This window comes from Mauremys mutica, chromosome 5 (genome assembly GCF_020497125.1).
Source record: "Mauremys mutica isolate MM-2020 ecotype Southern chromosome 5, ASM2049712v1, whole genome shotgun sequence".
NCBI classification, from domain to species: Eukaryota; Metazoa; Chordata; order Testudines; family Geoemydidae; genus Mauremys; species Mauremys mutica.
Window position 1 is genome coordinate 91,436,916 of NC_059076.1, and position 12,035 is coordinate 91,448,950.

Below are 12,035 nucleotides of genomic sequence, written 5' to 3' on the forward strand. Positions count from 1 at the left end.
GTGCTTAAAGGTTCCACTGACTTCCACATAACTTGTAAGTTCCTTGACCAGTGAGTGTGTACTTACTAACTGTTCATGCATGTATAATGCACCTTTAGATTTAATGGCATTATCTCCTGCACATGCTCAACTTCACTGATAAAAGCAAGAAAACAGTGAGTTAAAACAAGCTTTATGTACTGAACCTGTCTTGCTCAGGCCCTTATAGCAACTGCTGACACCTTTATATGCTCTTTCTCCCAAATTTGGCTGGTTTTGTTCATGTAGTGTTTTAGAACCAGGTATCCCTTGTTCTGTTTAGCGAAATACTTAGTGTGATGAGTATTTATTTGTCAGGGAAAGCCAAATAGTAATAGATTTTTTTTTTTTCAAAAATGACCTCAGCAGAATTTTTAAAACCTGATTAATATACCATCAGCTTTATTAATCTGGATGCTCAGGGTTTTTTTATGAAGACAAAAAGCCAAGAATTCTTATTTGGTAAATTAAGCCACTAGGTGGTTCATATGCACAGTAGTGATACTAGTAAGCAGTGAAGAAACACAGCAGTATAAAAGAAGCCTAACTGATGACAGTGGGATGATACTTATCTGTCTTTGTTAGGGAAGAGATTATATAACAAATCTTCACAAGCCAGATCTCATGAACCTGTGAGAATAAAACTATGATGTTCCTAGCATGTATTCTGCATCTGCTCCATGTACACGTGTTACATATTGTACCCAGGCCTTAGAGGAAGAGGAGCGAGCAGCGTGGGCGGGGGGGGGAGGCGCTCAGGGGAAGAGATGCGAGCAGGGGCTGGGCCACAATCCAGGCTCCGGCGGCCCCCACACATTTCTACGGAGCTTCCGGCACTCACGTTTAAGCCTACCCAAATGAAAGGCTCACATGCTGCCTGTGTCTGGAAACTAAGGGACCTCTTAGCATAAAAGAAGCATCTGTGGAATTTATGTAAAACTGAAGATATAGTTTAACTCTTTGTCTTTTACAATGCTATTAATTGACTAGAATTTTTGCCTTATTAGAATCCTCCAAGTTCCAGCTGCATATTCTCCTCTTGATCCAGATGCACCACCAGTGTTATCTAACTATTTTATGAAGAAATGTAACCTCCAGTATATCCTTGTTGAGAATGACAAAATAAATGTAAGTCTTAAGGATACTAAAAGGAACATAAAAATGGGATTTAGAAAATTGCAGCAGTTGAGTTAGTTGCCTTCTATTTACCAAGCGCTATGATGTAATTGTCTTTATTTGAACAGTGAGTGGTTTTCAAGCTGTTTTGCAGTGAGTCAAAAACATGAGTTCTCAACCTTAGGGGAGACTGTTAAGAAGTAGGGCACAATTGGCTTGGAGTTCTATACTTAGATTTCACCAACCAATTATCAAGTATAAACTCCTCAGGCACTATTACAGTCTTAATGTGGAGTGACAGTCGATCTCCTTGGGTACCACCCATTTAAGCTTGCCTTTGTGATAGATGGTCTCTTACACCCAAAATCACAATAGTATTACTGGTTTCTCCCAATCCCAAAGGATGTCCCTTACCCAAGGTCAGTTGCACTTTAGCTCTCAGACTGAAGACAATGCTTGTAACCAATCCTATAATAATCCATCTAAAGATGTATTAAGTAGGAAACGGAAATACTTATTTACAAAGTTAAAGCAGGTAAACATGCACACACACACGTTAGTCTTAAATTTCAAACAGTAATAGAAGCTTCTATAATAAGAGAGCTCTATATGTCCCTTCTTGTCTTCTGTGAGCTGCCAGTTCAGCTAATGGGAGGAATTCACTTGCATGTCTCCTCTTCCTGGGGGGTGGAATTGGCAAAGTCTTTTGACCTCTGATATTCCACAGTAGTTCCTCTGTGGCTGGGCCTTCTTTATTGGACAGGCGATAACACCTCCTGTTGGAGACTACGGCCTGGTATACACTGGGAAATTAGGTTGGTATAGCTATGTTACTTAGAGTTGTGAAAAATCCACACCCTGAGTGACCGAGTTAAACCAACAACCCCAGTGTAGACAGCACTGGATCGACGGGAGAGTTCTCCTCTTAACCTACCTACTAACTCTCGGGGGACAGGAGGTTCCAGCTATGTGTTTGTCAGTGTTCAGTTGAGACCTAGAGGCCTTGACATGAGCTGGCAACTGGTTAGCAAGCACGAAAAGGGTGATCTACCTTAGTTTGTCACAGACACCTCTACCTCAATATAATGCTGTCCTCGGGAGCCAAAAATTTTTACCGCGTTATAGGTGAAACCGTGTTATGTCGAACTTGCTTTGATCCACCGGAGTGCACAGCCCCGCCCCATGGAGCACTGCTTTGCTGCGTTATATCCGAATTCGTGTTATATTGGGTCGCGTTATATCGGGGTAGAGGTGTACTTGGATGCTTTTTCTCTAAACATGACCTTATTTTCCGGTCCATTTATTCACTTCCATGGTTTTGTAATACATTCCCCAATGGTGGGCATTGGTATTCAGGAACCCTTCCAGACTTCCTCCCCAATAGGTGTTTAATGTCAAGGTGGAATGCAGAGCTCTTGGAGGAAACTTGTACAACATCTAATTTACTACTGATTATTAGATCATCATTTTTATGAGTATTAAATTCATCCACAGTTTTTTTTTTTAAAAGGAGTGAGCAGCTGCTCTCTGAAAACCAGACTTCTTAAAGCTGTCTCAGGTTGGGCTCCCAAAAGTGGAGGCACTCAAAATCACTAGTCACTTTTGAAAATTTTTATCTTTATTGTTATAGTATAATATGGAAAATGAGATAGTAAAACTGTGCACTGAGCTTTGCCTTTAACTTGCTTGTAAACTATTTTATTCTCTTACAGAAATTCAAACTATCCCACGCTGGCTGGTTTTACCAGAGTTCTTTTGCAATAGATGATGTTGGTTTAACTCTTTTCCAAATTAATTGGAATGATGTTGATGTAAATCTGGTGTTAGATGGCGCAGAAGACAAACATGGAATCTCCAGAGCTGCAAGTAATTGGGAGACAGATTACATAGCTGACCTGGACCAACTTAAATCAAAGACATCACAAAGTGGGTACATGGATGTCGGGCAGCAACATTCTTTGGCATACATCTTGCATACATCAGGAACTACAGGGATCCCCAGAATAGTCAGAGTACCTCATAAATGTATTGTGCCAAATATTCTTCATCTTCAGTAAGTTTACTTTCTAAATTATCCCTTTGATGTTTTCAAGGAGCTGACAATTAGAGGCGAGATTTTCAAAATAACTTAATATCTAACGCTGCTTGTATTTGCTTGTCACTGATAGCTATAGTCATGCTGTATTTTGTGAATCACCTCACTGGTCTGTAAAGGAAAGGGAAAAATTGCAAAAGCTAGCTTTTACAAGAGTAAGTATATAAAGCAAAGAATTGGTGCCCTTTGGAAAGCTTTATTAACTTGCAAGTAATCATATTTTACATTCACAAAGTACATTACAAAATAAGGTGATTACAAAATTGTGATTAAGGTGGGGACTGTGCCAAAGTCTAGTATCTGGTATGGTATTGAACTATCAGGAATGACTGAGGCAAGAATAACTTTAGTACGGTAGAAGTACTCTTCTCAGATTCATTCTGCAAACAGTTGAAGCCAACTGGAGTTGAAAACCCACATGCTCTGGATCTAACTAATTGCCATATTTGGGGTTGGGAAGGAATTTTCCCCTGGGTCAGATTGGCAGAGACCCTGGAGAGTTTTTGCCTTCCTCTACAGCCTGGGGCACAGGTCACATATTGGTTTAAACTAGTGTAAATGGTGGATTCTCTGTAACTTGAAATTTTTAAATCATGGTTTGAGACTTCAGTAACTCAGCCTGAAGATATGAGTCTATTACAGGAGTGGATGGCTTGCAACGTGCAGGAGGTCAGACTAGATGATCATGATGGTGCCTTCTGGCCTTAAATTCTATGATCCAACATTGTTGTGTGTTTGTGGCTCCCCCTCTGCCTCCAAGCTTTCTTTCAGTCGATTTCTAAATAGAATAATTATTACTTTGCTTGGTTATACATTATTCTTAACATGCTTGACTGATTTTTATTACTCCTAGATGTCATGTTGATCATAATATAGACATTTTATTGCTGGTACTCTAAATGAAATGGATACAGAAACTTTTAAGTTGAACTTGTGATTCTCAGACACCTCCTTCCACCTTTCGTATAGGAATTATTTTCCTCTTTAAATCCTAATTCCTGTTCTAGCTTTCTTGGCTTTTCTTTGTTCTGGTAAATACCTGTTCGAAAATACTAGTAATGGAAACACTGCTAGCCCAATATGGAGTGCAGATACAGAGCGGTACTGATGAATGAGCACAGACCATTCAAAATCTGCACAGAGCTTCCTCCCCAGCATGCAGAACACAGATGCAGATGCCTTTCTGAAGGATATGCTCTAGCACAACCAGAAGTTATGGGTTTGAAGATGCAAGAACTGCTTGGTGAAATTTTCCTGTGTATGCAGGCAGTTATACTAGATGATCTTAATGGCCCCTTCTGGCATTAAATTTTTACTAATCTAGGTACAGATGCTACGCCATACAAGTGCTCCAACTCAGAACCCCTTCTGTTTTTAAATAATGCGAGCCAGTTACCAGCTTTTATATGCACCGGTCTTAATAACTGCCCTTTTTTATTTTAGATCCCTATTTAAGATCACACCACATGATATGCTGTTCCTGGCCTCACCTCTGACGTTTGATCCATCTGTAGTTGAGTTGTTCATTGCTCTGACAAGTGGAGCCTCTCTGCTTATAGTACCAAACCCCATAAAAATGATGCCTCTGAAGTTGTCTGCTGCTCTTTTTCACCGTCACAGGGTGACAGTGTTGCAGGTACGCCATTCACAATGGGGTCTTGTTGAGATACAAGGGATGTATTTTTGTGTCTTATTCTTTCTGTTTTCCTGTGTATGCAGATTTTGTAAGATACCAGACAGTAATGATAAAGAAGTTTTTACTGCAGCATCAGTTCCCTTTCGTTTTTATGCATCTGTTATCCTCTTTGCTACAGAGCGCTAGAGCTTCATAAAGTTAAGAAATTACCATTTGAAAGGATTGTTCTCAGGGATGTATGACAGATGAGATTTCACTGAAGACAGGGCTGACATTCAGCTGAAGGCTCCTGATAATTATGTAGTTTTTTAATTTCTTCTGACATTCACTCTGGCACCAAATAATGGGCTTGATCTTGCAGCCCTAAGTAATTCTTAGTCCTGGAAATAGTCCTATTGCCAGAAACATGATAAACTAAAGTACCCATCAATAGTGCCATTTATAACATTATAAAGTGCCAGTAATAAGAAACAATGATTATTTCCCCAGTAAGTTTGGCTGTTTTTAAGCTGTTGGCTCACCCAAGATTGCACTGGCTTCATTTCCTGTGGTAGAGAGAGATCTCCTGTGTGAACTGAATTTTAAGAGACTAAAATCTAATTTGCCTATAGAGTATACTAGAAATAATAGTCCTTTGTAATCCTTATTAATTGAATAAGCCCAATTCCATATTCTGTGGTATGATATGGTACTATGCAAAGGCTAATACTTTAGTAAAAAGATTAAAAATCTCTGCTCTTGGGGGAGAGGTGGATCTATGTAAGTTGTTTCTCATAAATCGAAAACTTTAAGCAGAATGTCTGTTTTATGTATAGGCAGTAATATGTTAATAGTCTGGTTAGTGAGGTGTATCCATTATTGAAATAACACAACCTCTTAAAGTGACAGGGTTTTAATTAACGGTATGACTGCAATACTTTTACCAGGAAGACACCCAGCCAGCATAGGAAAGGGTATTTTCTTCAGTTCTGCCTCCAGCCCTCGCTATATCTTCCCTCCAACTCCCAAGTCATTTTTATAGCCTTCCCTCCTGCATGCACACACTCTTTTTAAAGATTTCCTTCTCTCTTGGAGAAAATGAGGAAGTAAGTGATTGTGGGTGTAAATTCAAGTTTACTTAACAATTAAGTGAGGATACCACAGCAAAAATAATCCAGCTGTTAAAAAATATTGTCAGGTCCTCTTACTTCTGCTTGGTTTACAATGGAGGGAGTAAGTAAAATCCTGATACTACAAGGTATTTCTACACAGACTTTTTCTTGGCACGCTAAAACATCTTGACCACCGTGTTGCTTGATGTTTTTAGAGAGTTTTTTTTCCTGGGTTATTTCTCTTAAGTTGTTGCCATAATTAGCAAGTCAGATGTTTCTTAAGCAGCTGAACTGTTTTTACGGTTGATGGTGGTTAGGACATTTTGATAAGTTTTTAATTTGCATTTCCTTGAGTTTAATCACTATCTTGATCAGTAAAGGGAAGGGCCCTTAGTAAAATAAATGATGCAAGTTCTCTTTAGGGCTTAGTTGACGAATAATTTCTGTGGTAGTGTTTCCCAAACTTCAAGGCTGCCATTCCTGTGAGGATTCTGATCTTTCTGGACATACTTGAGCAAAGCCATGAAAAAACTCATGGACAAATTAATGCTTGTCCTTTTCTTACTCATTTCCATTTAGGAGCCATCAGAGTTTTGAATGGTCTGTTGAGTGCTGACTATTAAATAGAAGGCTGTGACTTTCATAGACCCATAGGGTTAAATGGGACTTGCAGGGCTCATCTAGTCTAACCCCCTTCCAAGATGCAGGATTTGTCGCCCTCCCCCCCCCACCCCTTTTCCAAACTAAACATATCCAGTTCCTTCAGCCTTAGTTCATATGGCTTGCATCCCATCCATTTGATCATTTTTGTCACTCTGCACCCTTTCTATACCACAGCGACAAGAATTGGACACAATACTGCAGCTGAGGCCTAACCAGTGCTGAGTAGAGTGGTACCATCATCTCCAGTGACTTGCATGCTATGCCTCTTTTTTTAATGCAACCCAGAATTGCATTTGCTTTTTTTTCAAGTGCATCGCATTATTGATTCTTATTGAGGTTGTGATCCACCACAACTCCCAGATCCTTCTCAGCAGTGCTGCTGCCAAGCCAGTTATCCCCCATTCTGTATTTGTACATGTTTGTACAGGCATAGCATGCAACTTTATCCGCCTAAGTGTAGCCCTTATGTTTGTCTGTTATTGAATTTCATTTTGTCGTCTATAGCCCAGTTCTCCAACTTATCCAGATCCCTTTGAATTTGAGTTCTGTCCTCCAAAGTGTTTGCAACCTCTCTTAGCTTTGTGTTATCTCCATATTTGATCAGTATGCTCTCTAGTCCTACATCCAGGTCATTAATAAAGATGTTAAATAACACCAAAATAGATCCCTTGGGAACCCCACTTGAGACCTCCTTCCAGGCTGACATCATTCCATTAATAGTTACTCTTTGTTTGCAGTTGTTTAACCAATTATGTATCCACTTAATGGTAGAGCTACCAAATCCACATTTCTCCATCTTACTTATGAGTCTGTCATGTGGGACTGTGTCAAAAGCCTTACTAAAATCCAGGTATATTATGTCCACTGCATTTCCCCTATCCACCAAAGCAATTACCTTGTCAAAGAAGGAAATCAAGCTGGTTTAGCATGATTTGTTCTTGGTAAATCTATGCTGGCTGCTAGTGATCACCTTTTCATCCTCCAGGTATTTGCAAATGGAATATTTTATACATTGCTTTTGTAGCATCCCACATATCAAGGCCAGGCTGACTGGTCTATAGTTCCCTGGCTCCTCCTTCCCCCCTTTTTAAAGATGGGCACTATGCTAGCCCTTCTCCAGTCTTCTGGGACCTCTCCTGTCATTCATGAGCTTGCAAATATTATCGTCGGTGGCACCAAATTTTTTTCAGCTAATTCCTTGAGCACCCTCGGGTGAATAGCATTAGGCCCCATTGACTTAAATTCATTCAAATTATTCAGAAGACCTCTGACGTGTTCTTTACTTATCCTAATCCGCATCTCTTCCCCTTTATTGTTTGTCTCTTTGCTAGTAGGTTGGTCACATTATTTTTTTGTAAGAAGACTGCAGCAAAGTAGGCATTGAGCAACTCCACTTTCTTATCCTTTTCTGTTACCAATTCATCTTCTCCATTGAGCAGCGGGCCCATGCCATCCCTGATTTTCTTTTTTGTCTGATATTTTTGCAGAACTACTTCTTGTCTCTTATAACTGGCAAGAAATGTTACTCATTGCTTGCCTTGGCTGGGCTGCTGATCAGAGAATGTAATAGCAATATCCGTTCAGCTCACGCATGCACCTCCCCTCCCCACATGCTCTGCCACCTTCTACAGAATTGCTAATTCGTTCTCTACTTTAGCTACCTTTTAGAGCTCCCTTTTTCACTCATTTATCTTTTATTTAATAATGATGATAATTTAAAAAACCTGTTTTTCATCGACCCCACCCTCACCCCATCTAGGGACCTCCCTGGACACAGGGTATGCCCAGTTCACTGGGCTTCAAGAAGTGTTTCAGTTGCAAAGACTCTATCGCACTGAGTGATGGTCATCCAAGCAGTGGACACACCGAGAGAGAGAACCACATCCCCAAGAAGTATGTTTTATGCGAACAATTGAAACCCAGATCCAGAAAGGATAGAGAACAGAATGGAAGTGGCCCTCCAACCATCATACTTGCTGCGTGAAGACTCTAGATGGCTGGAATCCTCTGAGGTGAGCCTAAGAAAACAACCATGAGCCACTCACACAAGGCTTCTAATGAAAGGGCTGTAAGTCACCGCAGTGAGCCCTGACTGAGACGAAAATGATCTCTGGCTCATTCAGATCTCTGGTATCATCAGTACCGACAGCATTGAAGCTGTCTAAATCCAGTACCCAGACCTCACACAACACCACGCCACCAGAACATGTTGGGTTGCCTAAGGACCTGATGGGCACAGGCAAGGAATCATTGGTACTGTCAGGGACTCGAACCCAGACAACGGCGAGGTTCGTTGTCTGACCGCAGAGAGACAGGCAACACCAGCAAGGTCCGATCAAAAGCTCTTTATTGACAAGTGCACGCATCAATAGAGAGCAGCTCGTCTCCAGAGAGAACCAGCTGGCTCTTTACATCTTAGTATTAGCCTATATAGACAGTTTTATTACATCATAGATCATTCACTTGAGCAACCCACCCCCCCTTTTCTAACAACTAGAAACTAGACACCTTTAATATACACGCATGCCTAGTTCCCTATGTTTACAGCATTAGATTGTTAATAATATCTTAACAAGCACCAAAAGTTGGGAATGTAAGGGAGTTAAAAACAAACCGAAAACTAAACCAGGGAGTGAGAGTAAGGACGCTGGGAGGCTGGGCTTTCTTATCAGTTCTTCAAACAAACTGTTCCTAACACAGCACAGCCAGTACTATGCCAGGAATCCAGCCCCTCACTTATCTCACTTTTTCCCAGCGCTTTGTGAGACATGCTGCTTCTCAGTATTTTCCACTCCAGGATTACCCAGAAGCCCTTGTTAGCCTGACTTCGGTCAGGTTGGCATAACTGGTTTTGTGCTACATCTCTATTCAGACTTAACAGTACCAACGGGGCATGAGAAAACTAGATAACTTCCCTGGGGAAGGCTCCTTCAGTGCGGACATCTACATTGGTATGTCTTCCGCATGCCAGACAGCAGCGGACTGCTCAATCATGACTGAAATCGCCAGCTTCCTCAGTGCAGATATCTTGGCACCTCCAATCACTACCGGTACCAATGCCTATGGCACTGCTGGACTTCTGGTACACGACAGACCTTTCGGTATCTGATGTACTGAACTCACCTATACTTGCTACAGGGGTCACAGTACTGAATCCACCCAGAGCTCCAGGCTCGCCAGAGACGACATGCCATGCACCCCCATTTTCAAGTGCTGAGTAAGACTGTGACCAAGAAGACGGAGTCACTCCTCTGTCACTCCTCTCATCCACCCTATGGTACCCCTTTCCAGTATGGACCTCAACCATACCACCCCTCAGGGCCCTGGGTATGGGCAGCCATGGTACCCACCTCCAGGACCCTTCCCACCCTCTGTGACCTTACTTGGATCCTTGGCAAGCAAAGAGACACCATGCCTCCCATGGCTCTAGCTTGGGCCTATCAGGAGCCAGTGAGATACCTACTCCGTCAGCTGCTGCATCGAGAACATCCAAGTCCTCTGAACTGTTAAGAAAGGAACAAGAGGCTGAAGTCGAGGAGGAGGCTGTGTCCTAGACTAACTTCTCCTAGTCATCACCAGACAAGACAGTTATCCCCCCCCCATTGGCAGATGACTTCAAGCTTTTCCAGGAGCCAGCTCAGAGCGTGACAGATGCATTAAAACCACCATTACAAAAGATGACCGAATCACACCATAAACTATTAGACATTTTACACTCCTCTGCTTCATCTGGAGTAGCCCTGCCTATTAACAAGGCTCTCTTGGTCTCCGCCAAACTCATACGGCAGATCCTTGCATCGGTCCTGCCAATATGCAAGTGGCCTGATTAAAAAAAAAAAATTACATGCCAGAAAAAGACACGGGATTTTTCTTCTCCTACCCGCCCCCTAGTTTGATCACTGTGGATGAGGTGAGCCCATCAACATCACCTGAAATCCACCCCCTATGACCAGGACTGAAAGTGCCTGTAGTGGGGCAGCATCCTTGTAGATCAGGGTCGGTACATAGATCTCATTTCTGGTATAATAAATCCGCCTCTCTCAAGCGCCTTCCTCTCTGGCAGATACGTGCCTGCAATCACTCAGTTTTTGAATGGGGCAGTACCATCTCTCTCGGGCGCCCCTTTTCTGGGTCTGAGTCTGCTTTTCTTTCAGTTCTTACATGGTGGTGGCACCAACCTCTCGCTAGCGTGCCCCCTCCCATTTCCTTCACTCACACAGACACACACACACACCACCGGCCAGTGGTTCTTTCGGCGGGTCTTCAGTGACTCAGCCCTCTGGTTGAGCCACACACTCTGTGCCCCCTTCAGGGGTATACAGTGTCTAGTTCTTTCTCATATTCCTGATATGGTGTAGCACCAAGGCTTCCTCCCCAGAGACACTGCCTTACCTAACACTCTAACAGAGGCCCATCACGGTACCCTTAATTGGTGTGTCCTCCTTGGCAGCCCTCCCAGGACTCAGTTGTCAGCCAAATCAGGTGGAAGGGTTGTCTAATGGTTAAGGCACAGGCCTTGGGCTCAGGTGTTCTGGGTTTGATTCTCTGCTCTGCCACAGACTCTTTGCTTAGGCTTGGGAAAGTGACTTCACCTTCGTGTGCCCTAGATCCCACCTGCCAAATGGGGCTAATGCTGATCCTGCCTCCTAGGCTAAATCCATTCATGGCTGTGTGATGATGTGGGAAATGGAGATACCAATGTGGGTAGATTTGGACTGAATTTCTCCACAGCCTGAGAGTAAGAGCCAGCTCTGTGTGGGGGGACGGGAGAGAGAGGGGCTCAGGCCAGCTCTGCACAGAGGAGGGTCGGTGCTTCAGCCCTGCAGCTTCTGCCCCTAGGGTGGCTGGGGCTCCCAAGCTGGGGGCTTCAGCCCTGCATCTTCTGCCAGGGTCTGAGGCTTCTCCTTCCTGCCTAGCGCAGTTCCTGCTGGGGTCTGGGGCTTCTCCTCCTCTCTCCCCTCTCCCTGCCCCCTCCTCGCGCCCAGCATGGCTCCTGCCTGAGTCCGGGGCTTCTCCTCCTCCCTGACCCCACCCAGCGCGGCTCCTGCCAGGATCCGGGGCTTCTCCTCCCCCTAATCTGCCACTGTACCTACTCCCAGCCCTAGCCTAGCTGAGCTCCCTTGGGTCACCTGATGCCTCCTGTGGCTGGAGTCGAGCCTGGTTGGCAGGGAGCAGCCATACAGGCGGAGGCCATGACCACCAGCCCAAGAGGTGAGCAGGAGCTGTCTGCGCTGCTGCTGATCGCCCAGCAGTCCCACCCACCTCTAACCCTAAGGCTTTTTTGTGTGTGTGTGAGATTCACTCAGCCCCTGCCGGAGCAGGGAGGCACAAAACAGTTGATTTGAACCTGCCCGACAAACAGCTGATCGCAGCTGCGTGCAGGCTACCCATACGAAACAGCTCATCTGCCAAGACA

At 43.5% G+C, this 12,035-nt stretch overlaps 2 protein-coding genes across 9 annotated transcripts in view; one reads left to right on the forward strand and one right to left on the reverse strand.

Moving 5' to 3' along the window:
• Positions 1–12,035, forward strand: part of AASDH (aminoadipate-semialdehyde dehydrogenase) — an 88,741-nt gene that overhangs the window by 3,606 nt on the left and 73,100 nt on the right. For all 8 annotated transcript variants that reach the window (XM_045017943.1, XM_045017944.1, XM_045017946.1 and 5 more), the window contains exons 3-5: positions 1,026–1,146; positions 2,847–3,187; positions 4,673–4,865. In XM_045017943.1, the coding sequence (XP_044873878.1) occupies positions 1,026–1,146; positions 2,847–3,187; positions 4,673–4,865 (655 nt within the window). The remainder of the gene's footprint in view (positions 1–1,025; positions 1,147–2,846; positions 3,188–4,672; positions 4,866–12,035) is intronic.
• CRACD (capping protein inhibiting regulator of actin dynamics) overlaps positions 10,209–12,035 on the reverse strand; it is a 256,321-nt gene continuing 254,494 nt past the window's right edge. The window contains exon 13 of the mRNA XM_045017941.1: positions 10,209–10,441. Within this exon, the coding sequence (XP_044873876.1) occupies positions 10,345–10,441 (97 nt within the window). The 3' untranslated portion in view covers positions 10,209–10,344. The remainder of the gene's footprint in view (positions 10,442–12,035) is intronic.